Genomic DNA, 27,620 nt, shown 5'->3' on the forward strand with positions numbered 1-27,620 from the left:
CCACGACAGGACCCACTAGAACATGGGAACAGGTAAAAGTGAAATATAAGAATATCCTACAGAATGGTAATATTTATCACTTATATTGCTTTTAGTCTCTTGGAAAGAGACCCTGGAATAATCTGTTTGTTTATAACAGCAACCAAGAAAAGGGCAGAGCAAAAAAAGACAGGTGGTGGTCCTGCACCCCCTCGTCAACAAGTTGGTTAAGTGAATAATACCCTCACGGGAAAATCGATATCTCTCTATGAGCACACTGTCGCGCTGAGCTAAAGGATCCTGTCTATCCCGCAATATACGCTGAATTCTGAGGACTCTCCTTATCAATCTTGCACCTTCCGCAATGGGTGGCTCGCGTATACGGACAGGACATGGCTGCGACAGGCTTCCCAAATCCACCTTCGCTTTTATAGCCGTGGTCTCTCATCTTGATTACACGAAGTAATTTACAATTGCTACTCTGAAATATGAATTAAATCTGTAATAATCACATACATGTAATAGAATGTTAATAGTACATTTCCCTTTTTTAGGAAATGACCTGTGTGAAATCAATAAAAGGATCAAGTGCTGCATTGTCTTTAGTTACATTGATGTTATTTATTTATGGTGAAACAGTGGTGGAATATCGCTGTTGCTTTCGTATGATGACGCGGACATACCTGCGTGGCCGCGATCTAATCCTGTTTACATAAAGTAAACCTGCTCCCGAGCAGGTTTACGCTTACGGCTCTGTTGCTATGACAGCAAGTCCCGGATGAGCTTCGGGGAACCGACTGATCCAGGATCACGCGAAATCGTCAACAATCTAATCCGGCTAACCTACTTAGCGAGGTACGAAGAACGGGCCCCAGATGTAACAGGAATCAAGCCTTCCAACAAGTTCAGCTTTTGTCTCGTCAGTCCACCGAATATTTCCCAGAAGTCTTGGGAATCATGAAGATGCTTTTTGAGATGCTCCTTTGTGTTCTTTTTGGTCAGCAGTGGTTTTCTTCTTGGAACTTTCCAGTGGATGCCATTTTTTCCCAGTCTCTATGTTATGGTTTAATCATGAAGTCTGACTTTAACTGAGACAAGTGAGGCAGTTCTTCAGATGTTCTGCGTTTTTTGTGACCTCCTGAATGAGCCATTGATGCTCTTGGAGTATTTTTGGTAGGTTGGTCACTCCTGGGAAGGTTCACCACCAGAGATGGGCAGTAACGCATTAGTCACATGTTACTGTAAGCCAATTACTTTTTTCAAGTAACAAGTAATGTAAGGCAGCGGTCCCCAACCGGTACCGGTCCGTGAGTCGTTTGGTACCGGGCCGCGAGAGTTGAGGCTCAGGTGTGAAATGTATGGTTTTCAGGGTTTTTATCGGTTTTCAGCGTTATTTTGTTATCGTTTTTATCGTTAACTTGGTTTTCCTGGGTCTTTTCACACGTGTTATGAATAAATCTTCTTTTTTTCAGTACCGGTACTAGTTTTATTTTGTTGTATTTATCCGCGACACCTTAAAGTCCAGTCCATGAAAATATTGTCGGGCATAAACCGGTCCGTGGTGGTTGGGGACCGCTGATGTAAGGGATTACTATTGTAATTAGATTCCTGTTACTTTCCCGTAAGCACCCTGCGTTACTGCGTTACTAAACCATCATGATTTTGTTTGTGAGAGTGCCTCATGACAACGACGTAAGCATGTGCGACGTCCGTGGCAACAACAGTTGTGTGTAGATCGAAAATGGATAATGTGGAGTGTTGGAGAGAGTACGGCCATGCAGCGTTTAAAGCGTGGATGTACTGACATTTCTTTAAGTTTTAGTTGACAAAAACGTTATAGTGTCCGCTGTACAGTCTGCGTGGGAAGAAAACTTCTTTCTACAGGGAAAAATTTACCTTCAAATCTGAGCAAGCACCTAGCAAGCCGCGACAGGAATGTGAAATTCACAGAGAAACCCCCGGATCCTCCCACCGACATGACCGCTATGGCACCGGGCAAATCTCTGCCTGCTCTACTCCTGCCAAACGGGAAAATAGATTTAAGAGCGACTGAACTTAGTGCCATTGAATCTTTGATTTTATTTATTTTTTGCTGTCTCCAAAAGTTGATTCTGTTCATCTGGACGTAGAGTTTTGTGGGAGAAACGTTTCGTCACTCATCCAAGTGACTTCTTCAGTCTCAGCTGACTGCAGGTTTTTCCAAATCTTATAAACAGGACATTTGCATAATGACTGAAACCAGCCCACTGAAGGAACACTGGGCTGGGAGGTCAGTTGCTTAATCATAAATATGCAAATTCTCATGAAATGTTTCTCCCACAAAACGCTACGTCCAGATGAACAGAATTAACTTTTGGAGATTTACTTTCCTAGATGATTGAGAATGCATCAAGAAGATTTTTTGCTGTGTTTTACTTGCATCTATGTGAAAGAGTGAGTGTAAACACAAAAAATAATTTTATTTTATATGCGGGAATATGCAGAAAATAGGTTTAAATGTTAAACAAATTTCTTCAAGGCATATAATTTAATTTTTGCTTGATGCATAAAGTTAAAACTAATGAAACAAGTTTTAAAAAGAGACTTTTCCATTTGATTACATTTTGTATGATGGATTATACAGAAAAAGTAGAATTGGGCTGAAAGATCTATCGCTTTATCACCTATTCAGGTTGTAAATTGTGTTTTTAAAAAGTAACTAAGTAATTAATTACTTTTTAAAATAAGTAATCAGTAAAGTAACGGGATTACTTTTTGGGGGAAGTAATCAGTAATTAGTTACTGATTACTTTTTTCGAGTAACTTGACCAACACTGCTCATCAGACTAGGTAACATTTTACAAACTTCAATCATCTAGTTTTGACGAGCTTGTGTTAACTATATCCTCATTTTCTTGTTCTTAGCTGACTGAAGCCCGACAAACCTGCTTCTTAAAACTCTGTTTGTAAAGCACAGCCAAACACAAGAGGCTTGGTATAAATGGAGGGTAGCCTCAAAGGGTAAATGCTGTTTATGAACTGAGGGGTTGCACTGAGGTCCAGTATATGATAAATATTTTTGAACTGTGAATCATTCGAAACTAATCAAGTAGGACCCAAGAACAGAATAGCTGGAGATTAGTGTAATCTGAGCTGTGTCAAGATTGGAAACGATGACGACAACCGAGAGCTATTTTGTTCAGCGTTCAGATGTATGCCATGGGAATAGATATCACTGTATATGCTGTATATGAATACCAGCAGAGTAAATATCTGCCTTTAAAACCACCTACATTTTCAAATAAATGTATACAAAGAAAGGTGAATAAACACATAGCATTCTGATTTAAAAATGTCAGGTTTCACTTCCCAAACAGCAGCATTTTGTAAAGGCTTTTACCCCGAATAAACATATTTCCTTTTCTTTTGTGTGGTGGTATTTCACTCGCACAAGACTCAAAGGATACAAAAAAAAAGTCAGTGGCTGAAAACCCATCTCTCTCTCTGCTGGGTTCATTCTCACACTTGTGTTGTTTTTTTTCTCCATTGCCATAATAACACATGAAAATATCTTTAGGTGCTTCTTCAAAATATTTTTAAACTGACAGCACACTTAAAGTTAACACCTGAGGAAAGCATTTCGGTTGCGGTGTAGGTGAAACATTCGTCTTTCTCTCCCACCTTTCCGAGCGCGCCTGTCTCACACATGTTCTCTTTATTTAGCCGGGTTTTGCATTCCATTAGCGCTACCGGGATTCTGTTTGCCTCCGGCTCTGAAAACGACCTTTGCTTTTTCAAAAATCCTCCAACCATTTCTCGCCTTTCTCTCCATTTACATTCGTGGCACACAGGAGCAGAAATTTAGAAGAAAATTATTCCAATTAATCGTGCTTCATCGATGTTGGGATTCAGCTGATGTGACTCTTTTTGCCTCTGTTTTTCCCTCCTCAGTTTGCTCCGGCTGGGGACTTGATCTTTGAGGTATACCTGGAGAAGAGAGAGCCAGAGAAATGCTGCTTAATCAAGGTGAGAGTGTGTATATCCGTACTGCTCCTGGTGTGAATTTGTGTGTGTATGTGCACCTGCTTTCCCAAAGGTCCTGGTAGTGAGGTGAAAAAATGGGGAAGGGGATGCAGGCAGGTGAAGCTGGAGAAAGGATGAGGGTGGAAAGACTGAGAGGCGAGGGTGGATGATGGAATTGGGCCGAGACGTCCGTGGTTTAACCTGATGGGAGTACCGCACATAGGAACTAATCAAGAGACATTTGACTTAATTGTCTGAGTAATTGCATTTTATGAGGCATATAGGCCTGTGCAAGTTAGGGAGGATTTTTTTTTTATTGTGTGGATGCTTTAAGCATCCACACTATTGAGTTCCTCTTGGGACTTCTGTACACTTTTTGGCACTTAACTACTTCCACAATTTTCAGCCGATTTTCACCGTTCAAATTTTAAAATATTCTGCTATTTCTGCTAATTCCTGCTATGTCTTTTGGTATTTTTCACTATTATACTTTTTAAAATATTAAGCTTAATTTGTCCCATTGAAATGAATGGGAAACTTCTGCAATTCTGCTAAAATTTGCTTGTTTCTGAAACTTAACTACTTCCTCATATTTTCACGTAGAACAACCATTCAAACTTTAAAATGTTCTCAAATTATTGGGCTATTCAGGTATGATTCAGCTTTTTCAAATCTTTTACCGTTTTACTTTTATGCCTCTTAAAGTTTTCAGTTGCAAAATTGTGATTTTTCACAAAATACATGCGTTGTTATGGTTGCTATGCACTTGGCTTCCAGTATGCCACTGAAGGTTTTGCAGTCTTCTCTTCATGTCCGAACAACTTCTTGCTACTTGCTCAATTTTCACTCAACTTCCACAAATTATACATCAAAACGTAGGTATTTTTGCTGGGTTTCCGAAAATGTCACTATCATTGTTGTGGGATTTATAGAATTTTGGCAAATCTCCTCAGACCAACACAAAGTCGCAAAACTCTCCATAGAAAGTCAATGGAGCTTGTTCAAAATCACCGCTTGATTTCTGTAATGAGAGGTATATTCGAATCGTCATATCTCCTTAACGAAGCAAAGTTAAGACATAAGGCTTGTCCCAGTATATCTTCAGACACTCCTGACGCTCACAATTCAAGAATTATTTTCTCACCTATTACCGTTCTGAAATGAGTTAGACTTGTTTGAGGGTAGGAAATTCGTCCTTCGCTCAGATTTCAAACTCTGGAAATGAACCACTTTTTTCTCTCGTCATATCTTTTTAATGGATTTCCACAGAGACCTGAAAATTTCCATGATTGTTCACCAAAGCCTGCTGTCTCTTACGGTGAAAGAATGATATTGATACTCCAAATAGATTTAGAGTTAGAAAGCGTTGTTTGAGGGCAAGTCAAGGCAGTTTTTGCTTTGCTCTACTCAGTTATGGTGCATTAGAAGTCAATTATCTTTAATAATTCATATTTTAATGATAAATTGTCAACACTTTAAGATTCCCCCATCTCTTCTGAACAAAACGGTGTAAGAATGACCGTTCTAGCCCCTACGGTTAGGAAATTATGGTCATTTGTTTGAGGGGAGTTGTCATTATGAGAAATAGACTGCAAAAATCCTGTGTCTCTCTGTGCTGCGTGCACCTGTTTTGGCGGGAAAAAGTGCACAGGCTCTCTGATTGGTGGATTCAAATTCAGCAGCTCCAAGGCTGCTTGACTGAGCTAGAAACTTACTTCTCTCTCCGTGTGTGTGTGTGTGTGTGTGTGTGTGTGTGTGTGTGTGTGTGTGTGTGTGTGTGTGTGTGTGTGTGACAGAGAGAGAGAGAGAGAGAGAAAGGCTTTTAATGGGATGACCTCATTCTAAGCTTCAAATTCAATATATTTAGACTGGTTGACTGAATTGGATCATGTGTGTGTGTCTCTCTGTGCATGTGTGTTTCCTTATGTGTACATATTTCTGATTGTGTGGCTGTTATATATTTTTTTTGCTGATTTTTTTCATTTAACAAGTATATTTGAGGGACCCTCAGCATGTTCAGCATTTTTTCAGCTGTCCATTTTGCTTTTCCGATTTTTCTGTTTAACTTATTACTATTGTGCTAAATCATACTATTTCTGCTTTTAATAGGATTTGTGCCAAATATAGTATTTCTGCTTTTTATAGGATTTGTGCTTAATATACTATTTCTGCTTTTTATAGGATTTGTGCTTAATATAGTATTTCTGCTAAATGTAGTGTTTATGCTTAATCATACTATTTCTATATATTTCTGCCAGGCAGCCAATCCTCTGTGAGGACTCAGACATTCAAATATACAGATCAGGGCCTGCACGGCCTCCCAGCCAGCCAATCATATCTGAGGTTTTCCGTTTCCTCTCTCGTCATATCTCAGCGACGGATGTACATAGAGCAATGAAAATCGCAGTTAAAGTACACCAAAGTCCGCTGATTCACCCAGTACAAGAATTATGCTTCTAGTCCACCTAGTTTTTGAGTTACACAACGTTTTGTAACTCCAAAAAACGGCGTTTTTCGCCTCTCACCGCGATCTAATTCTGACTCCTCATCACCCTGTTTTTCAAAACGGCTGCTCTCTTTCCCAGTGGCGCAGTTGGTAATGACACGGGTCTGCAAGCCAAAGATCGTGGGTTCGATTCCACCTTGGTCAACATGTTTTTTTCCCTACAAATTAATACACTGTCACAGACCAGTAATTCATATTCATCATTTATTACAATTCTGCAAACTTTTATGATTTTACCAGCTTTTCTAATATGGACCTCACATTCTTGTTAACACTCCATGGCACAAATACTCTTCCCTTTAGGCTATTTCTCCCATTTTAAAGTATTACTCCTCCATAATTGTAATTCTGTTAAATCAAAGTACTTTTACTACATCTTAGTACTTCTGCTCAATCATAGTATTTCTGCTAAATCATAGTATTTCTGCTACTTTTTGGTACTTGTGCTAAATACAGTATTTCTGCTAAATCATACTATTTCTACTATATTATATTTTTCTTTCTAAATATAGCATTTCTGCTATATAATTGTATTTCTGCCAAGTATTATGTTTCCTCTAAGATATTGCAGTTCTGCTAAGTTATTCCATTTTAGCAAAGTTCTTTTGCTTCTGAAAAGCTTTTACAATTTCTGCAACTTTTCAGCTTTTTCAGCTGGTTTTTGCATGCAGCTTCAGCTTTAAGCATCCACACTGCATTTTCGCAGGAAATGCAAATTTTTCTAGTTGTTTTTGTGTTTGTTAACAGGGTGACAGCAGGGCTCCAAGGGCGCACAGGGTTACAGAGCAGCACTAAGCAGCGCAGTTTAACATTAATTCTTCATTTGTCTCTGTGGAGGAAAGTGGCGCGTTTCCTTAGTTCAGTGCCGTTCATAAAGAGTCAAGTATGTAAACTGTGCGCTGTGTACATAACTGAGTCGGATAGTTGTGCATGTTAACCCTAGAACACTATCGCTATAAATAGTAACACGATGACTAATGCTGGGTGATTTTTACCCGATATAATATAACCAATGAAAAGTAATCAAATATATCAAAATATGACAACACATGACAAATTAGAGTGGTCTTCTTTTACTTTCAACTGTGCCATGTCTAACAAAATGAAAAATAAAACTCCTAAAACAAAATAATGACTCTGGAAAGCTGGTCTTTGGTCCACCCATTCCTGGGACATTTGAGACTTCCCTGGTGATGGCACAGGCTCCTCGACACGCAAACAGCTGCAGGAGAGAGAAATCATGTAAATGTATTTTCTCGGGTGTAAATCACCCAGCGATAGTGTTCTAGGGTTAAGCAGTGAAAGGCTCTTTCAAGACAAAGATGGTTGAAGGCATCGAGACTGATCCACAGAGCTTATAATCTAACCCAGGGGTGGGCAACTCCAGGCCTCGAGGGCCGGTGTCCCTGCAGGTTTTAGGTTTTTTGAACCAACACAGCTGATTCAAATGGCTAAATTAGCTCCTCAACATGTCCTGAAGTTCTCCAGAGGCCTGGTAACGAACTATCATGTGATTCAGGTGTGTTGACCCAAGGTGAGATCTAAAACCTGCAGGACACCGGCCCTCGAGGCCTGGAATTGCCCACCCCTGATCTAACCTTTTATATCCACAGTTTGCTTACTTTGTGTGATCGTTTCCCTTTATGCATTTATGGTAGGTCTCCCCCAGCATGCGGCCCACTGAGCTTGCAGAAACGGCGCTGAATATGAGGAACGTCGCCGTTAACGCCGACGACTTTTGGACCACCTTTGAAGTCATTGAAAATGGAGAGCTAGGTATGTCAGGTTACTAACCACTAAACTTCCTTCTTAGAAATGTTTGAGTATTTTCACAAAAAACTCACAGGAGTTTGAATATACCAATGGACTTTATCTTAGGCATTTCAATGTGATGATATGCAAGCACTTGGCGACAGTAGGAAGGAAAAACTCCATATAATAAGACAGAATAAGTCTACTGTTAGTTTGGGACTGAAGGGGTTCAAGTTGGCAATTTCCTGTTTCCCTGTTGTACAGAGACACATCCCAGACAAGGCTGGTTGCCTCCTACCTGCGCAATGTCGATTGATTGTAGCAGCTACTTGTAATTGGTTGAATGTGAAACATTTCAAACCAACAGCCTTTCCTAGGAGATTGTCCTTTTTTGTTATTTTTCACTTTAATGTGTCGAAGTCATGAGTCATAAGTTTATTTTTCCTGTGAAGTAAGCATAGAAAGCAAGCTTTTTTGTCCTCGACTTACTTGAAGGTATTTTTATTTGCTGCCTTATTTACAAGTCACTTTTAGTTTTTATTTTATTTTTTAGTCTTGGTTGGTTTGCCAGTATATATTTGCCATCAGCATATATACTGAGGTTTGCTGTGATTTGTAAATGGTGCAGTCACATAGTTTGCCACTATGTGCGGCACATGTAGCACAGTATGCGGACATGGCGTGGGCATGAGTAATAGCTTGAGAAGTCACTACCTACTTACACACCCGTGCACACTGGGAAATTAGCCAATCATCAGATTTTATGTCGGTTTCTTGTTTGGCTTGATTTAAATTGTAGACGATCTAAGGGGGCTGTATCAAGGCCCAGCAGAGCGCAAGAATAAAAGCATTCAGCTGGAAATGAGTATAATATGTCTCTAACTATTGAACCTCACTCCACTGTAACTTGTCTGTTACTTTAATCCGCTTTTAAATATAACATATAGCTCTTTCCCTCAGATTATCCAAACTTGTGCAACAACACTTCACTAATTGCGACTTCTTAAAATCCATCTGAAGGAAATAGCCTAATACCGAAGAAGCACCTCTTTAGCAATAAGTACTTTTTGTTGGGATGAAAAGGTCATTTATTCTTTAACTGAAATGCTACATTCAGAAAGACAGCAGTTTTTATGCGCACTGATCTTTGTGAAGACTTTTGCCTTTGACATTAACGTCGGTTAATGTCACGAGGTAATTTACACATGCTATGGATGTTATTATCATATGCAATTTCCCATCTTTTTCTTTTAACCCAGCTTCTGCTTTCATTCCTCAGTGCTATCATTTGGCTTTGACTCCAGACTGCTAAAACTTTTATACACCTGCTGCATTACAACTAAAGGACACTTTTTCTGTGTGACCTCCAAATTTTTCGAGTAAAATGTGAACTTACGTTATAAATGAAATGAAAGTTTCCCTCTAAACTTTTCTGCCGTCACGTTCTCCGTCGGTCCAATTAACATTGCATCACCTTTCAAGTGGCCATTTCCATTTAGGGGCACATACAAAGATCACACTTCCTCTTATCCGAGGACCTGGTGAGAGATTATGCTATCTCTAATGAACCAGCGCCTGTGAACGCGGCAGCACGCAGGGAAATTAGCCAACCATCGTCAGTTTGATATGCACATAAATGAATCATCCTTACCGTCATACGTCATAAATTGCCTTCATCTTTCCTGCATGATCAACCTAGAAAGATGACCCACCTCATCCTGCATTAATATGCACGGAGGCCGCCTCACGCACTACACGTGCTGCATTTGATCATAACGCGGTATACGTCAAGAACGGGGCGGGGGCCTACAGACGAAGTTGAGCTTTGTCGCGAAGTTGCTTAGCTTGCGCTCCCCCGTGCACGTCACGGAGCAGTTCACTGAAAGTTTACACCTCACTCTTGTGTTTGTTTTGCTCTTCACAAAGTTACAGAGGACGAGCCGTCCTCTTCTAAAAATGAAGGTGTGTTGAATACTGAATATATTTGCTGAAGGTTCAGCATATTTTCTATGCCAAAACAATATGTCTGTGGAACAGTAAATAGTTAAGCGATTTCGAAGGCGGTAGCGTGACAGGTTTTGCTCGTAAAAGCATAAAGGAGGGAGGGGAAGTGCGTTAATTAGCCATTTTGGAATATAGCTACCGATAAACACTGTTATCGAGGACAATAAGCAGAAAAGGGGAGCTAATATTTGTGGGGAAATGAGGAACTAATTCCATGGCCTGGGCCTGCAGAGATTCCAGGGAGAAGATAAGCCCACTGTTATGAATAGGTTATGCCATTGTGGCTCTTTTTTTCCCTTCCTCCCTTTTTTTATTTATTTATTTATTTTAAAACCTTCTTTGGTTATGAAAAACAGGGGAGTGTAGAGATGGAAGCATCGGAGCAGGGGTGGTGGTACACAAATTATCTTCATTTTTTTTGGCTGATAGCATGTACCCTGTTCGCCAATTAAGAAGAGATAATAGGTCTATTTTGCACATGAGTGTGTTTTTATAATCAGGCCCTGATATGCTGTAGATAATTTAATCTGTTCTGTGATGAAACTGGGGGGGAAACAACATAATTTTGTTATTTAGCTAACTGGAGTTTGTCATGGATTTTATGATGTGGTTTTGTTTTGTGTGTTTATAATTCGTGTGAGATCAGAGAACACAAAAGACTTTTGCGACCACTTTGTCTTCAGATCTCTGCCATCTTTGCTATACTTTATCTTTAATCATTTCTCTGTTTCTGAGCTAAATTATTATTAATTAATTCATGTATTTTTTTTAACAGAGCGACCGTTGCACCACAGTGAGAAGATTCTTGAGCAGGTGTTGGAGTGGAGCTCCTTGGACTACCCCAGCTCTGCTTTTCTTGTTATAAAGAAGTTTGTAGGTTTCAAACTTCTTGGGGAAGGTAGAGTATGCTGTAGATGTTACAAAAGAAGAAGCAGCTGTTCCATATCTTGTTATCCAGCATTACTATTTCTCAGATCATCATTATTCCTCAACAGCTCATTTGTTCATTTATTGATGACTGTTTTTTATATTATAATAGTTTAGTTTAAACTCATAATACCCAGCCATGTTGTGCTTTTTTGTGCTTTTACTCCAGGGTAGTACAAGTACAACACTTTTGTTCATAGTATTTGTTCATAAAAGTAATGAAATTGTATGATTAACACAGGGGTAGGCAACTCCAGGCCTGAAGTGCCGGTGTCCTGCAGGTTTTAGATCTCACCCTGGGTCAACACACCTGAATCAAATGATTAGTTCCAGGCCTCTGGAGAACTTCAGCAGTCAGACAGGTGTCCTTTAGTAATTTAGCAATTTGAATCACTGTGTTGGATCAAGGACGCATCTAAAACTTGCAGGACACCGGCACTGGAGGCCTGGAGTTACCTACCCCTGGATTAGCATATCAGGACATGAATGAAGGCTTTGAGATTGGGTGCATACACTCTTTGATGAAGAACAACTCAAAAAGTGTCTTTATTTATTTAAAAAGCCAGAAAACTAAGTCTTACTGCTTTCATAGAAAGTATTTTAGTTATAGTTAAGTATCAGCCATGTGCTGCTAATCAAGTGCACTTGACCATCTCATCATCGGCAAGTGTGAGCATTGAAAGGTAAAACAGAAGTCTTGAAGTTTGCTGGTCTGAAGCAAACAGATGCGTGTTAACAAAATGCTAAGCAGAAACGATCTTAATGAAGCAATTGTTGCTGCCCATCATTCTGGGAAGGGTTATAAAGACATTTCCAACCAATTTGAAGTCCATCATTCTAGAGTGAGAGATTATTAGATTATTTACAAGTGGAAACATTCAAGGGCTAAATGTCAGACTCTACGGGAGTCAATTAGCTTGTTAAATGTTAAAGTTCATGAAAGAACATTTAGAAAAAGTCTCAACGAGCATGGCCTGTTTTCAGGTTCGGTAGAGGATGCCCCTTTTCTCATAAAAGAACATGGCAGCATAGTTTAGGTGTATAAAGTTGCATCGAAACAAACCACAAAACTTCTGTTCTTTGGACAAAGTGGAGATGTTTGACCATAATACACAGCACAATACTTGAAGGAAACCAAACACTGCATATCAGCACAAACACCTCATACCAGCTGTGAAGCACGGTGGTGGAGGGGTGATGTAAGGAAATTATTTAAAGCTGTATTTAAATCAATTCAGAGTGTAAGTAAGTATAGCTTGAAGTTAATGCTAACCGTGTTGTTGCTATTAGCCACAATTAATAAGTGGTCTAAACATCAAGCTAAAGCAGTTGATAGGCCAGGTACTTTCAGTTCTAGGAAATAGTTTGATGAAAATTAAACAGAGTAAAAATGGCAGCTAAAAATAAAGCAATAAAATAAATAAACCATTGCACTAAATAAATGAGTTAACATTTAAAAACAAGTACAATGTATTTAATTACAGTTGATGGCGTTAGAGCTGTAAGTATTACATAAAAGGATATAGGTATATGAAATTACAGTGGACAATAACTACAGGTGGTTAGCTAAGTAATTAAATAGTGATGGATAAAAGTCATGTATATATTTGACTGTATCCCCCAAAATTCAAACTTGTGCGTGGTTATAGATGCAAACATGTTACAGTTTGTTAGCTAAAGTGAATGGATATGTAGTTGGAGCAGGCAGACACAGTAACAGGTAGATGCCCTTCAGTGAGTACAGTTTTAGTTTAGTTTGGACAAAATGTGCAGCTTGTGTGGTGGTAGTATCCAACCAACCCTGCATATATTTTACTGAATTAAAAGCATTCATTAAAAATAAGTACAGGTCAACAGATTTGTGAGCGAACCCAGAACCCCTTGAATTCTCTGTTTTCCAATACAGCGTTTCCCTGTTTCACAACAGATCAGAAGCATTTTCTGAAAGGCGACTATCTGAAGTTCAGTGACGGATGCTCCAAACTGCTGTCAGGGCACAAATTTCAGGACAAGTATGTTGTGCTTCATTCAGAGAAGCTGCTGCTCTACAAGGATATCAAAGTAAGTACACTTTCGCCTTAATCTGCTGTCACATTTACAGCAAACACTCGCTGCCATGGAAACACAGTGTCTCCGGCGAACAGAGTGTGCCATTAATCCCGGGGTAATTTAAAAGGTTATGGAGCTGCTCAAGAAAGCCGAAATGTGTTTGAATGGAGCCGATACGACTACGACCGAAACAGACCAAAAATCCAGCCGGTCTGCGCTTCGTCTCCCCGGCAACGTGTTTGTCTCAAGGTTCCAAATTTTCAAATTAAGAAGGAAAATTTTTTTTAAAAGGGAAAGAATGCGACGCGTGCTTGAGAGACGACCAGCAGGACCGAGCTCCCTAGAGGGCTTTTCCTCTCAGCACATTTCTGCAGAAACATAGGATTCGTAAAGGAGTGTGAAGAAGTGTTAATAATTGATGGGGGTGCAGTAGTTCTGGCAGTAGGCTTGGGTGGTGAGGGGTAGGTGGGAGGGGGGAAATGGATAAGGTTGGTGCTGTGTGTACGGGGAGGTGTACTTTCACTGAAAGCTTCATTTATTTATTTAATTATTTTAAGGTCGCACCAGAGTAGCTAATTACTGCATAAATACAGGGGAAATTAGAAGTGTTACTGGAACTTAATTGATATTCCTTGGCCTCTGCAATTACTGCCAGGTCTGTACTTAGTGCCGATTATGCTGGATGAAACACTGAATGTGTGGTGGGTTGTGATGTGTAGGTGTCAGAGGCAAAGCTACAACTTTGATTTCGCTCGCTTTGTTCTCTTTCACTTTGTTCTTTGTCAGTTGGAAGAAGAGGTTTTTGCCGGTAATGATTTGTGTTGCGATTCTGTGGAATGGCACTTGTTGGCATTTTATTGTAGTTTTAATTATTTCAGTAAATTTAATTATTTCTCCCCCTTGAATTTAGATAATTATTCCAAACAATATGCAGTTTTTCCTTTGTACGCCTCCATTCTGGTGACAGCTGGCAGTCGGGGGCATCATGTTTTGGTCCATCCGTCAGTCCATCTGACCATCCGCCCATCGTCTTGAATCCGACATATGTCGAATGCCTAGAGGGGATTCTTAAAATTTGACATAAGCATTCACTTTGGCTTGAGGAAAAACTGATTAGATTACGGTTTTCAAAGGTCAAGGTACATGCGACCTCACATTCTGGCCTCACGTCCGTCTCATCCTTTTGAGCGCTTCATCCTGGAAGGACCTGGAGGGAATTTAATCATGTATGGTGCAAGCTTTCTCTTAGACTCAAGCGAACTGATTTGATAGTTCGAGGTCACAGTGACCTCACAAAACACGGTTTGGCCCAGAACTCAAATATTTATACACGAATTATGACAAAGGTTCCTGCTAATATTAGAAAAGAAGGAGGTTTTATATCCAAAATGTCAAAGGTGAGCTCTGCTGTGCCATTGTCTATGTTCTGCAGTAACACTTTCCTGACCATTATTCAACACCATCACTCAGGAACAGAGTGTTCACCCATTGGCCACTTTATTAGGCACGTCTCGCTGGTACCGACCTGGACTCCTTTTTACCTTCAGGACTGCCTTAAGTCAGAGATTTTGCCCCATGTTGACATGGCATCATCACACATTTGGTGCATATTTAACATTCATGATGTGAATGTCCTGTTCCACCACATCCCAAAGGTGCTGTGTTGGATTAAGATCTGGTGACTGTGGAGGATGTTTGACCCTACCATGTGACTGTAACATCGACACTTATCAGACCAGGCAACATTTTCCACATTTTATTGTTTAATGTTAACTGTCACTGGTTGGGTCTTCATGTGCCTCAAGGTTCAATGTGTTGTCTATTCAGAGATGCTCATGTCCATAAAGAGAGGCTATTTGAGCTACTGTTTCCTTCCTATCAGTTCAAAGCTGTCTGGTCATTCTCCTCTGACCTCTGACATCAAGACGTCGTTTTTTTCCCGAGAACTGCCGCTCGTGTTATATTAGTATTTTCTCATTTCCAGACCATTCTCTGTAAACCCTAGAGATGGTTGGGGGGGGGGGGGGGGAAATCCCCAGCAGATCAGCAGTGTCTGAAATACTCTGACCAGCATGTGTGGTACCATTCAAAATCACTTAAACTACCTTTATTCTTCATTCTGTTGCTCAGTTTCATCTACATGCTTAAATAAATTGAGTGGCTGCCACATGATTGGCTCATTAGATATTTGCATTAACAAGTAGCTGAACAGGTGTACCTATAAAAATGGCCATGAGTGTCTCTGTGTTTGTTGCTGAATGCAGTCTTTGCTGTGCCACCTTACCTGCTCAAAGTGTGTTTGGTTTGGTTTTGCAGAGCGCTAAAGCCGAGAAAACAATCCCACTGAAGGATGTGAAGTGTTACCTGGGCCTGAAGAAGAGGCTCAAACCTCCAACCAAGTAAGCAGCACTCACACATCCTGTATAATAAAACATCCTCCTTAAAATTATACGATTGAGAGAAGGATTTACCCTTTTTTTTTTTTCCTCCTGTGCTGGAATAATGTAAACATCCCAATTCGCAGTCTTGTATACACGTCTTGATTTGGTGCATGCTGTTAGTTTTCATCTTCACTGTTGATTAGCAAGTACAGCTGCAGTGGAATTAATGTGAAAGCACTGCTTTTAATACCTGATGCTAGGTTGTTTAAAGCGAGCAATAAACCGGGGAGAAAACACAAATCCACTTTCTTAAAACCACAGGACAAAATGTCTAGAAGCAAAAATGTAAATAGTACACCGTGGGAGATTTTATTTTTTTATGTTTTGGTTCTTTGACTGTTTAAGTGAAATGCATCCGCATCTCTGCTGATAAAATTACAGCTGCAAATGGACAAAACTAATTTGGAATAGCGGAATAGGTTTTAGTCATAACATAGAGTAAAGCATCTTCTGCAGCCTGTATAATTCCAGGAAAATGGATGTTCTGCCTTCCAGCCTGTGGTGAAGTCCTGTGTTGTGCCGCTAATGTGCATTTATTAATTTGCACCATTGTGTAATTGTTCCGCCACCGAAGGGCCTTCATTGCCTCAGAGATTTTACCGAAAAAACACAGGTCGCTTTCTCTCTTCCACCGGTAAAACAACAGTGGCACAAATTCTCTGCTGAATCGCAGACACAACTGCCTGTGTCACCGGGGTCAGGCAACAAATACAAAGCAGATTTTGTGATTTTTCCGAACCCCCCGTGGACATTTTTCTGGCATATTTGCATGCGGGTGAGTCATCTTTACCAAAAACGGATGCTGCATCGTCACAATCACGATCATTCGATCCAGCGTTTTGAGTTTTAATATATTTTTATGTTTATGGTTTATGTTAAAGTTCATTAGCTTCTCTAAGTTCATTTCTATTTTGCCCATGTTGCCCTGTTAAAGTTTGTTTATTCGAATCCCCTTGTGTCTTCACCCCTGTGTTTAAGTCTCCCTCGCCCTTCATGTGTTTCTGCGTCTCATTATGTTTCCTGTTTTATTTTGAAGAGGTCTGGTGTCACATGTTCATTGGGTATTATGTTGACTCTAATCAGCTGTTTCCCCATGTATTTCCACTTCCCCTGATCAACTCCTATGCGCATTTAGTCTGTGCGTTTTCATTTAGTCCTTGTCAAGTCATTTGTTGAGTTCTTGTCATTTTTCGATGCCTCTATGTTTGCAGGTTTTTCCATGTTCAGATTTTTAATCATGTTCAAGGTTTTGTTCTTTGTCTTTTGTGTTTAGCATTTAGTTTTTCCCAGTTCTAGTTAGTCTCCCGTCAGTGTGCATCTGCATTTTTGTGCCATTTTGTAGTATTTCCAAGCCACAAATAAACGTCTCACGTTTTTTAAAATTATAGTTTAATTCCAAGTGTCTGCATTTGAGTCCTCTTCCTCCGTCCACACATGCGTACATTCTTACCAAATCAGTCCTCTTGGAAGTGACGCTGTATTTCCTCTTTCCCTTCCTCGACCCTCAAAGTTTTGCCACCCACCCCTCCCCTAAAACCAGGGATGTCAAACTGATTTTACATCGTGGGTCACATACACCTCACTTTAATCTTAAATGGGGCCAGTGAAACTCTCCTTTCTGTCAGTGTAAAGAAGTTTAACTACACTTTAGTCCCTGACATATTTTAATATGTGAACAAGGACAATTTCAACAGTACTTCACAGTTTTTCCACATGATAAAGAAATGCTGCTGTAATCTGAAAGCTTTCAGTCTTAAATTGTAAGAAGTAAATGTGTAAAATTACAGGACTAAATCCTGGCAGCTCAATGCCCAGATGGTCCTGTTATTATAAAACAGAAAGCTTCTGTTAATTCGTAGAAAATGTCCTTATTTCTGTGGACCCATTGTGAAAAACAAATAAAACCGAAAACAGACATTTTTATAGTCAATAGTGAAAAGACGGGAATGTTTCTGTTATTTAATTGTTTATCTATTACGAGAGGTCTTTGTTAGTATGAAAAGCTGCAACACTTCTAACTAAAAGTAAAAACATTTATGCCTAGCTTTACATTTTCCAAATGCATCCAGTGGGGCCGGATTAGAGTCGTTCCCAGGCCATTTCTGGCCCTCAGGCCTTATGTTTGACATCCATGCCCAAGACCCTCCTGACCCCATCTTATTTTTCACTGTAATGAAATTGATTAAATGTAATTGCGTTTTAACAAATACAAATTATTAAACTCTGTTCCCGCAAGTAGAAAAACATTGCCGCCACTGTTTTATTTTAATGATCCTCTGTTATTGGAATTGATGACACATGCCAGCATTTCTTGTTGGTCAAACAAAGAGGACATTTATTCTATATTTCACATCGCGCGATTATAATTCCTCATAATTTTCCCCGTGTCGGACTGTCGAGTCGAACAAAAAAAAAGTGAGAAATGACCCCAGACAACGATTGTCTGCATTACGAAGTCCTTCAGGGCGAGGAAACCCGGATAAGAGAGCAGGAGTGGGAGACGGAGAGATGAGGGAAAAGAGGGAGAGATGCAGAAAGATGCAGGCTGGTATCATATACTGTTGAGTGGGCTGTGGGAGAAGTCATACAGCGAATAAAGAAATAAAGACAGAGTGCTGAGGAGAATGGAGAGAGTCGTAGTGAGAGGGTTAGGAAGAGGCAGCGCTCCAGTACCTCATTAGGTTGAGGTCTATTTGTGAGCGGCCTACTGCTGGGCTGGATCTGCTGCCCTCACTCACAGGAGTGGTGCTCCAGGCTGCTGGCTCTCTCCAACCCCTCTTCGCTTTGTTCTTCTCCCTACTTTTCTGCTTCTTTTCAGCTGCTGCTGCAAAGGTTTTTGAGGAAAGCGCATTCTCTAGGAAGGTGGTCTTTTCACCTTATGTTACCCCCGCGCAGGTTAATTTACACCGAAGCGCACACGTGTCCATGTATCGATAGGCTTTTGAGTGCATGGAAATGGTGGAGTGTGGGAAGAGGGTCGTTCCTTTTAGCTAATACCGCAGCTTGGCGCAGTAAACCGTGTTCATGCGATCATCTGTTTTTACCCCCAGCAGATTCGCTCACCGCTCCAGCATGTCAGAAGTTCTGTCTTTTGCAGCCCTCCTAACAAAATATACTTTAAGGCTTATAGGTGAACAGCGTGTGCTCTGTGTATTGTACAGTTTGGCCCAGAGCATATTGATGTCTGCTCATGCATAAACATGTGGGCTGAAACTGCACTAATTAGCTTAATTAATTCCACTGTTTGGCACCCAGTGTTTGCTGGGAACTCTCTTTCCTCTTTGGATGTTCGTGAAAAGGTTTTGACCTTCTACTATCTTTACAGTACTTTCTCAAGTTGTTTAAAGTTGTTTATGTGAAGTGGGATTTTTGAACGTTCACCGTTTCTTTTAGAGAAACTTGTGAACCCTGTTTTTGAATTATACCAGTATGCAGGAAATTGCAAATTTAGATTTGCAGAATCCAAATTTCCAAGTCTGAACTGTCTCTTCCCTCTTTTCACAGCTGGGGCTTCACCATCTGCACTGATAAGCAACAATTGTGAGTAACACATTGACGTTCTATGAGTCGTCGTTGTACGTTTGACCCTTTTCTGCTTTAAACTCTCTCCAAAACAGAAAGAATCTAATAGTTAGAATCACACTTTATTTATTAATTTCATCAGATTTTTTACATTTTTTTAATACCTGTGATGTGATGCCAGCAAAGTCAGGTGACCCTATAAGCTCCTGAAAGATTTAAGCAAGTGTTCTTCATTCCCTTAATGTCAAAGCATGTCAGCGTTTAAAACCTCGGTGAGGAAATGAAGCATAATTATCCTGATCACAAAAAAGAGACATGAAACGAGTAATGTCCTCTAACTGTTAGCAACTACCAGTAACATTAAGTCAACGTGCTAGCTTCTAGTTCATCTTTTCATAGCTGTCTGTCAAACTCATCTCTGTAAGCAGGTATTAACATGTAGAATCAGTAGACATGGGGCTAGGGATGTTTACCGAAAACCTGGTGTTAAACAGGCTTCAGGTCTTAACTGGGGCATCGATACACTCCAGTGTTATTGGTACTGCTTTCAGTAGTGGAAGAACGTAAGAAAATTAATTCGTTATTGCTACAAGAAACATAATTTTTCACATTTTTATTTGACTAACTTTGACTAGCTTACATGCCAGTAGGTCTTTTAGCAAGTAAAGAAGGAAACGAGCGGTTCTTTGAAACATTCGACAAAGGTCCATCACATTTAGACAAAAAAAGTGCACGTTTGATGTCCTAGAATCGAAAATATGAACATGAAGTAATGATTAAAAGTGAGTTGTTAGTAACCTGATATGGGTGTGTGCTTCAGAAATCCCCAGTTTCAGAGTTTTTGTTGGTGCACTTCCATCCACGAGCTATAAGTTAAGGTTTAGGTACGAGTGATTATTACCCAGTGCTGATTATATGTTGAATTTAAAGCCTTCATTATATGGGGAATATGGATTTTCACATAATCGAGTATTCAGCCAAGCTATAGTCAAAATAATTCAAATATTATATTACAGTCCTGCAGAAGATACAAAATTACAGTGATTGCACATTAATTCAGTGAATTTTATTTGATGTTAATTTTATCTGTGGATGTGGTGAAACACACACTTCTGCTTTAACCTTCATGTTAATTAGTCCCTCACAAAACTTTCTGCTGTAGTTTTATCAGCGTGAATGCAGCAGTTGAATGCCAAGAGTAACATCCTATATATGTGTGGCCACATGACTTTGTTACAGTGCTGTGAAAAAGTATTTTCTCCATTCCTGATTGTCTTTGTTTTTTGCATATTTGTCACCCTTATTTGTTTCATATCATTAAACATTCGCAAAAGGTAACCAGAGTAAGTACTAAATTCAGTTTTTAAATAAAGAGTTCAGTTTTTAGGGGCAGGGGGGTAAGGCCCCATAATACCAATGGAGCTTGTTAAATCGTTAATTTATTGGGATTACGACAATTTTTGGAAAGCTGAGGTCAGTTTCAGTAGCCACACCCACGGCTGACTATTGTCAGACCTGCTGAGGTCAGAGTTCATGATTCATCAATAAGAAAAGCGATTGGGCAAAAATGGCATCCATGGGAGAGAACAAGGAGAAAATCATTGGTGATCAAAAAGAACTCAAAGGCTTGTTTCACATTTACCAAAAAACCCTCTTGATGATCTCAGAGACTTTTGGTAAAATATTCTGTGGACTGATGAGACAAAAGGTGAACTTTTTGGAGGGGCTAAGTCCTGTTACATGTGGAATAAAACTAACACAGCATTTTAGAAAAAAACTCATCATACAGCAGTCAAACATGGTGGTGGTAGTGTGACACGGTCTGGGGCTGCTTTGCTGCTTCAGGACGACTCTGAATGGGTCAAAGAAACATTGACTAGACCGCTCCAAACCTCAAAGTCTGGACTCAAATCAGATTGAGATGCTTTGGCCTGACCTAAAACAGGCCGTTCATGGTTGAAAATCCACCAATGTGACTCAAAGCAATTCTGTAATGATGAGTGGGCCAGAATTCCTCCACAGTGATGTAAAAGACTCAGTGTCAGTTATCACAAACACTTGATTGCAGTTCTTGCACAACCAGTTATTAGGCTTAGGGGGCAATTATGTTTTCACACAAAGGGCCGGGTAGGGTTGGATAACTTTTAACCTTTTAAACATGTTTGTGTTTACTCTGGTTATGTTTGTCCAATGTTAAGTTTTGATTGATGATCTGAAACATGTAAGTGTGACAAATATGCAAAAACTGAGAAACCAGTTTTTCACAGTACTGTATGTTTTATTTCTCTTTTAATAATAGCAAACCTGGAGTACAGTGCATGCCAGGTATTACTTTAAACCTTCATCCAAGATTATTTCTCACAAAACTAATCGTTGCTGCTTATATAGACTTTATTAATGCAGATTTACAGAATCAAAGGTGCAGCTATGGCGCAGTCTTTTATTTATTTTTTTATTCCGTGATCCCCTCAGAAGAAACTGTGTCCACTGCTGTGACTCACCAAGTCCAGCTACCTGATTAAAATGGGTGTGAAAATAATGAGGTGGAAATCAGCGACTGATGTGACCAAGCTTTCTCCTCCTCAGGCATTTCTGCTGCGACAAGAGGGAGACGCAGGTCAACTGGGTGACAGACATCATCAGGATGAAGGTAAGATGACGCGCAACTAGAGAGGAAGTTAAAACAGGAGCGAGGAATTCTCTCATGCAGACGCTCGATAAGGCAATTTAATGAGTAGACGCTGAAGTGTCCCTCTCTAAGCCTTTTATTGCAGTGTCGTGAGCCAAAAATATCAGTGAATGTGACATGCACGCTGTGGACATATCCTCCTCCTTTTCTCTTCCATATTTGGATGAAAAATACCCTCAAATACAGACAGAATAAATCATCTTTTTTTTTACAATCCATATCTCAGAACAAGGAGATATGATAAATCATATGTTTTTCTCCCAATCATCCTTTTCCATTGTACGGTGAGGCAGACAAAAATACATAAACAGGGGAGAGAACTGTAAAGTTTTCGAGGTCACTCAGCAATAACATAAATCACTTTATGTGGAAAAGCTGTGAGAATAAGGTCAAGGCGACTGTAACAATCACATTGTGGTACTTAGCCTGCAGATAGAGCTAAGTGTTGTCGCTGTCAGTCGCTGACACAGCACATATGACATAAATAATGCAGGGCAAAGCAAACCAAGGGGAGAACAGCTACGCACGTGTCATAATCCTGTATTAATTTTCACTCTCGCAGTCATTTCTGCCCCCCTCCAAGAGAAACGGCGTCTTATTTTCTCATTAGACTCAACACTGGTGTCTATTTTTTGCTCATTTTCAAGTAAAAGACCAAAGTTGAACTTCACACTCGTCCTTAACTGAAAGATCGAAGGAAGATTTGCCAGCTCTGTATTGTATGCTCAGCACATTTCATCTGTATTAGCACTCTGGCTGTCTCCCTTTATGGGAACCCGTCTGCAGCAAAGTGTTGTTTATCACAGGTGCTTACTGTAAAAGCCTTTTAGTGCCTTAGTTTGGGTTAGAAAGTAAAAAGGGCAACACTGTCGGGGAGAGATTGATCTAAAGGGGAAGGCAATTTTTGTCTGTTGTTTCTAAGTGTTTCAAGGTGTTTATTTCAGTGGACTTTCCCCCTCCTCCTCGCTCTTTGCAGAAGCTCTTTGCTCTGCAACAACTAAATCTATAGCAGACCGGAGCCGGCTAAAAATATTAGAATTCTCTTCCCAAATCTGCTAAATATCAGGATTGTCAGCTTCCAACGCCGAGGCTTGAGGGAAGGACGCGGGACTTGTGGGAAGGGCAGAGAGAAAGTGCAGATGAGAAAGTCGACGGAAAGCACTTGTTCTTGATTTCCCTTACCTTACCTGTTAGCGAGCATTGTGCTCCAACAGTTTCCATAGCAACTGGCGATGGAGGACCTCATTCTGAAGCAAGGTAGAATGGGTGATGGCGGGTGTTCGAGAGTTGGGGGAGGGTGTAAAGGTCCAAGGACAGGTCCTGGCATTGATGAAATAAGGATTTGTTTAAGAGAGACGGTTTTACACGTTGGGGGAGGGGGGGGGGTCACGGTGATTTAAAAGGGGACATTGTTAAAGAGAAAGTTTAGCTGGAGATCAGAGCGCAGCCAGACAGCTGTACTGGAACAGAGTATCATCATTCTTTGACTTCCCCTCATTATTAAGGATGCTTGTCTCAATCTGACTGAAAACTGAACCGGCACGTAGATATTTTAGACTAAGGAGCAATATCATGCTTTTTATTAATTATTCATACTTTCAAAAACAAATATTGTTGCTGACAGTTCTGTTTCTCTTTTCTTTCCTTCCTTCATTCTCACACAGTCAAGGGCAGACATCCAGTTTTTAGTGCGTCTTGGAGTCATCATTAGTCTATTCATTCATGTTATTCCTCATCTACTCCATTTTACTGCACAGGTCTCATACATGCAGAGCTGGACCTTACAGAGCATACAAAGACAATAAATGAAAATAATGTTGTTTTAAATGATATATAACCCGTTTCCATGATGTCTGCCTTGTGCCTTCAGTATGGTTCTGACCTTCATGCATCCACCAACTCAAAAGAAATGGCAGATCACAAATCCACCAGAGGTGGAGCTCTAACTGAAGGGAGCAAGGTGCTGCCTCAGAACCTCAACTCTAGCAAACAGGTGAGGAACTCAATGTTTTTTTACCCCTCAGCCATAAAAGGCTGATGGGGGGTATTGTTGTGGTTGGCAGCGCGGCTTTGTGAACACAAGAATGAGGGAATGTAGGATTTTCAAATTGATACCAAAGGTGCATCTACTAAAAAACTCAGATGACTTCAAATCTCTGTAACATCGACCTCAAGGTCCTCTGACCCTGATCCCAAGGTCAGAGGTCATGTTTTCTGAAAATCTTGTGAATGTAATAACTCACAAAAGAAGTTACGTTGGATTTTCACATTTATACCATAGGTGTATCTACTAGGAGGCTGAGAACTGATGGTTTTTTCTTTATAGCTCTTATTTGCTGCCATGGTTAGGTTGGAAAGTAATCGATCAATATTAATATTAGTATTATTATTAGTTTTTCAAGAGTTTCAAAATATGGCTATGTTTGCCATCAGACCATGCTTCCATTTTTCTTTTACTGCTTAGTTCATGGTCACAGGTAGTCTGGAGCTCACACCACCTGCCACAGAGCAGAAAACACACAATCTCATATCCTTGTGTTGGTGTTGCTCCTACATCAGAGAAAAAATATTAGTCCAGGATCAGTATTCCTGCAGACCAGTCACCATACACCTAATAACACCACATCCCTAAGATATCAGATGATTGGTCAGTTGTCATGTTCATCCTGGACCAACATTATTATGATGATACAGAAACAACACCAACACGGGCCTATCTGATAGACTGTGAAAAACTTTAGTTTTATTTAGCTTTAGCTTTTTATTTAGCTTTAGTTTTATTCTTGTCATCATGCATCATGCTATGAGTGATTATAAGATTGAAGAGTCTGTGATTTCACTACATCTATATCTGCCATGTTTACCTATAGACAACCGAAAGGAGGGTTTCTCTTGGAGATGGAGAATGGAGGCCCGCCAAGGATCCTAGTCCCCACTTCAAGTCCAACACCATAGGTGCTCCAAAGTCCAGTACCATGGGTGCTCCAAAATCCAACCCCATAGCTGTTCCAAAGTCCAACACCATAGGTGCTCCAAAGTCCAATGAACCATTCAAACCCCCAGCAATCCCAAGCAGAAGAACTTCAGTGGATGTTTGCCTGCCTCTACGGCTCCCGTCACCATCTTCTTCCAGACACATGCAACCCATGCCTTTGCCTGTTCTCCCTCAAAGCGGCTGTAAGACGGTCAATAAAAGACCTGCTCTGGGTGGGGAAGCTATACTCCCTCCAAATCTGCTGAATGAACTCAACTCTGTCCTGAACAAGACTGGTCGCACTAACAAGAACAATGACTGACAGGAGGAGACATGAGGGGGAAATTACATAAAGTATCATGATCATTTCTGAAAGACTACACAGTATTAATGAAAAGAGAACAAGTTGCTTTCATGAGCGATGATCACAGTTTGACCTGAGCTTTTGAACTTGTATATATATGGAGATGGTGATGCACATGGGTATGTGCAAAACAGGTGCAGGAGACTGCAAAGGTCACGCAAACCTCAGCTGGCCATGGCGCTGACCCAAGCACTACAAATTAAGATTTATATACCACTGTTTGAAAGCTAGAGAAAGTTACGTAAATATGTTCCGCTATCAAACTCAGAAGTTTCTGGAAACATTTCCAAATGCTTATGCAATGTCTTTTTTTCCAGCTAAAGCCTTGCCAAAGAATTTGCAACTATACTTTTACTTTTACAGGCAGGAGCCTGCTGCTACCTTACAGCGGCCATTCCCAAAGTCAATAGTGCTGCGGGCCACTTAAAAAATAGAAAATCCCATGGGGCCAACCAATAATAAATCTTTCTCTAATCAAAATACAAGTGAAAGTAATATATTTTTTGGATAAATTTATTTAAAAAAAACCCAAAACAAAACAGCAAAGGCTGCTAATTCTACGCAGTCATATGCAAAGTTTTTTGGACAATGTGTGTAATGAGTAATATCACAAATTAGCCACCTCCTCTTACCAGTTGTAATTCACTTTTATAGAAATAAATACTACAGTTACATATTTATATAAATGTAATGTCAAAGCTAAATGTTCGTTATTATTGCTCCCCACCTGCAGCACCATGGCAGTCCACCAGGGGGCTCCAGGGAATCGTGGCCTTACAGGACAACATTACTCCTGGATATGTACAGCACTGCCAATACAATCATACATGTTGGTGCACAAAAAGCTGATTTGGTGTGCACAAGTCGGTAATGGTTTTAAATAGAAGTACGATACAATATTAGCTGGCTGTGGCACACAGGCCAAAGTGTTAGGTACCTTTATTTATTTGTAGTTGCTTTTATGGTTCTAGCAGTTTTTGTACCACTGTAACTGTTACAACTGTAACCGAACTGTAGCCCCACTGGCAGTGTTTTTGAAGCCTAAGATTATGTGCCATGCCATTTTTAAACTTTGCAGGGGGCCGCCACCAAATGTCAAATTAATGTACAGCATAAAAATATAAATAAATGTGCTAAAACATTTAGTGAAGTTGCACATTCATGTTTAGCGTTTTCATAGACATTAAGTGGTTAATTTGTTCTTGGACTGATCCTGGACTAACATTTTGCTAGCTTGTTTCTATGGGTTATCTTTTTTTCTGATATTTTAAGAAGAAAAAAGGCCTGAAAACAGAAAATATCAGCATGATGATGCAAGAGATCATAATCTCATGACCACATTCAAAACAGAATCAATTTTTAGCAATAACATATAGGTGATTCAAATAGAATACAATAAATATAAATGAGAAGTGATTCAAATGCTAACCAAAATAAATAAAAGCGCACTAATGGAACTGAACATGCAGATAATAGAACTGAAGTTGGTTTGTATTAATCACTGATTATCAGAAAGATGGATCCATCTGTGGAGGAAGTGGTTGAAAGCATCTTTAGTGTGTTCTGATGTGTCTTTAGGTTATACCAGCTGACTGCTTCTTAAAGATCTGTGTGTCCTCCTGGGTATAAATTCGTCTAGGGATTGTCTGAATTGTATGTATGCCTGAGATTATTGAGTGACCTATAAACAAGTAGCAGCTCTCTCAATGTCTTCACTGGGAGTCAGTGTAAACATCAGTATTGTGCTCAGTTCTCTTGGTTCTTGTTACAGCTCTTGCAGCAGCTTTCTGACAGAGCTGTAGCTATCTAAAGATATTTTAGGGAGACTGGAGAAAATCCCTCTAAAGCATATTGATTTGGTTATCAATATGATGTTGCTTGGCCCTAAATCGCCAAAATATGTAACTTGGACTTTTGTCTTTGCAGTCAAAGTGAGAAAAATACAATAATTTATGTCATTAACTAACTCTGACTCTCATTTAAGTTTATGGGTCTATAGTGCTTATGGGTGCTGAAAGACCCAAGTATTTTTAGTGCACCTTAAATAGCTTAAAAAAACAACAACAACTACAAAAACTATGTGACATCGTGTGTTATCCAGCTGGAAGCATCCACCAAATGATGGGTACACTGTGGTCATAAACAGGTGGACAAGGTCAGCAACAATGCTCAGGTAGGCTGTGGTGTTTAAATGATGCTAAGTTGGTGCTAAGGGTCCCAAAATACCCCTCACACCACTACATTACCTGAACATGGCCTGAACTGTTGATACAAGGCAGAATGGATACATGCTTTCATGTTGTTTACACCACCCTCTGTCCCAACCACCTGAATGTCGCAGCAGAAGTCGAGACTCATCAGATCAGGCAAGGTTTTTTAAGATAAGATAAGATAACCTTTATTAGTCCCAC

General features: G+C 40.0%; 1 protein-coding gene across 1 annotated transcript in view; it reads left to right on the plus strand.

Moving 5' to 3' along the window:
* The window catches only part of arap2 (ArfGAP with RhoGAP domain, ankyrin repeat and PH domain 2), a 176,588-nt gene extending 149,505 nt beyond the window's left edge, over positions 1 to 27,083 (plus strand). Inside the window, exons 25-33 of the mRNA XM_080874158.1 lie at positions 3,910 to 3,984; positions 8,146 to 8,263; positions 11,019 to 11,141; positions 13,098 to 13,231; positions 15,536 to 15,618; positions 19,165 to 19,200; positions 21,769 to 21,832; positions 23,742 to 23,864; positions 24,742 to 27,083. Coding sequence (XP_080730284.1) covers positions 3,910 to 3,984; positions 8,146 to 8,263; positions 11,019 to 11,141; positions 13,098 to 13,231; positions 15,536 to 15,618; positions 19,165 to 19,200; positions 21,769 to 21,832; positions 23,742 to 23,864; positions 24,742 to 25,167 — 1,182 coding nt within the window. The 3' untranslated portion in view covers positions 25,168 to 27,083. The remainder of the gene's footprint in view (positions 1 to 3,909; positions 3,985 to 8,145; positions 8,264 to 11,018; positions 11,142 to 13,097; positions 13,232 to 15,535; positions 15,619 to 19,164; positions 19,201 to 21,768; positions 21,833 to 23,741; positions 23,865 to 24,741) is intronic.
* Positions 27,084 to 27,620: the final 537 nt, after the last annotated feature.

Source organism: Rhamphochromis sp. 'chilingali', assembly GCF_963969265.1.
Source record: "Rhamphochromis sp. 'chilingali' genome assembly, chromosome: 1".
Lineage (NCBI taxonomy): Eukaryota > Metazoa > Chordata > Actinopteri > Cichliformes > Cichlidae > Rhamphochromis > Rhamphochromis sp. 'chilingali'.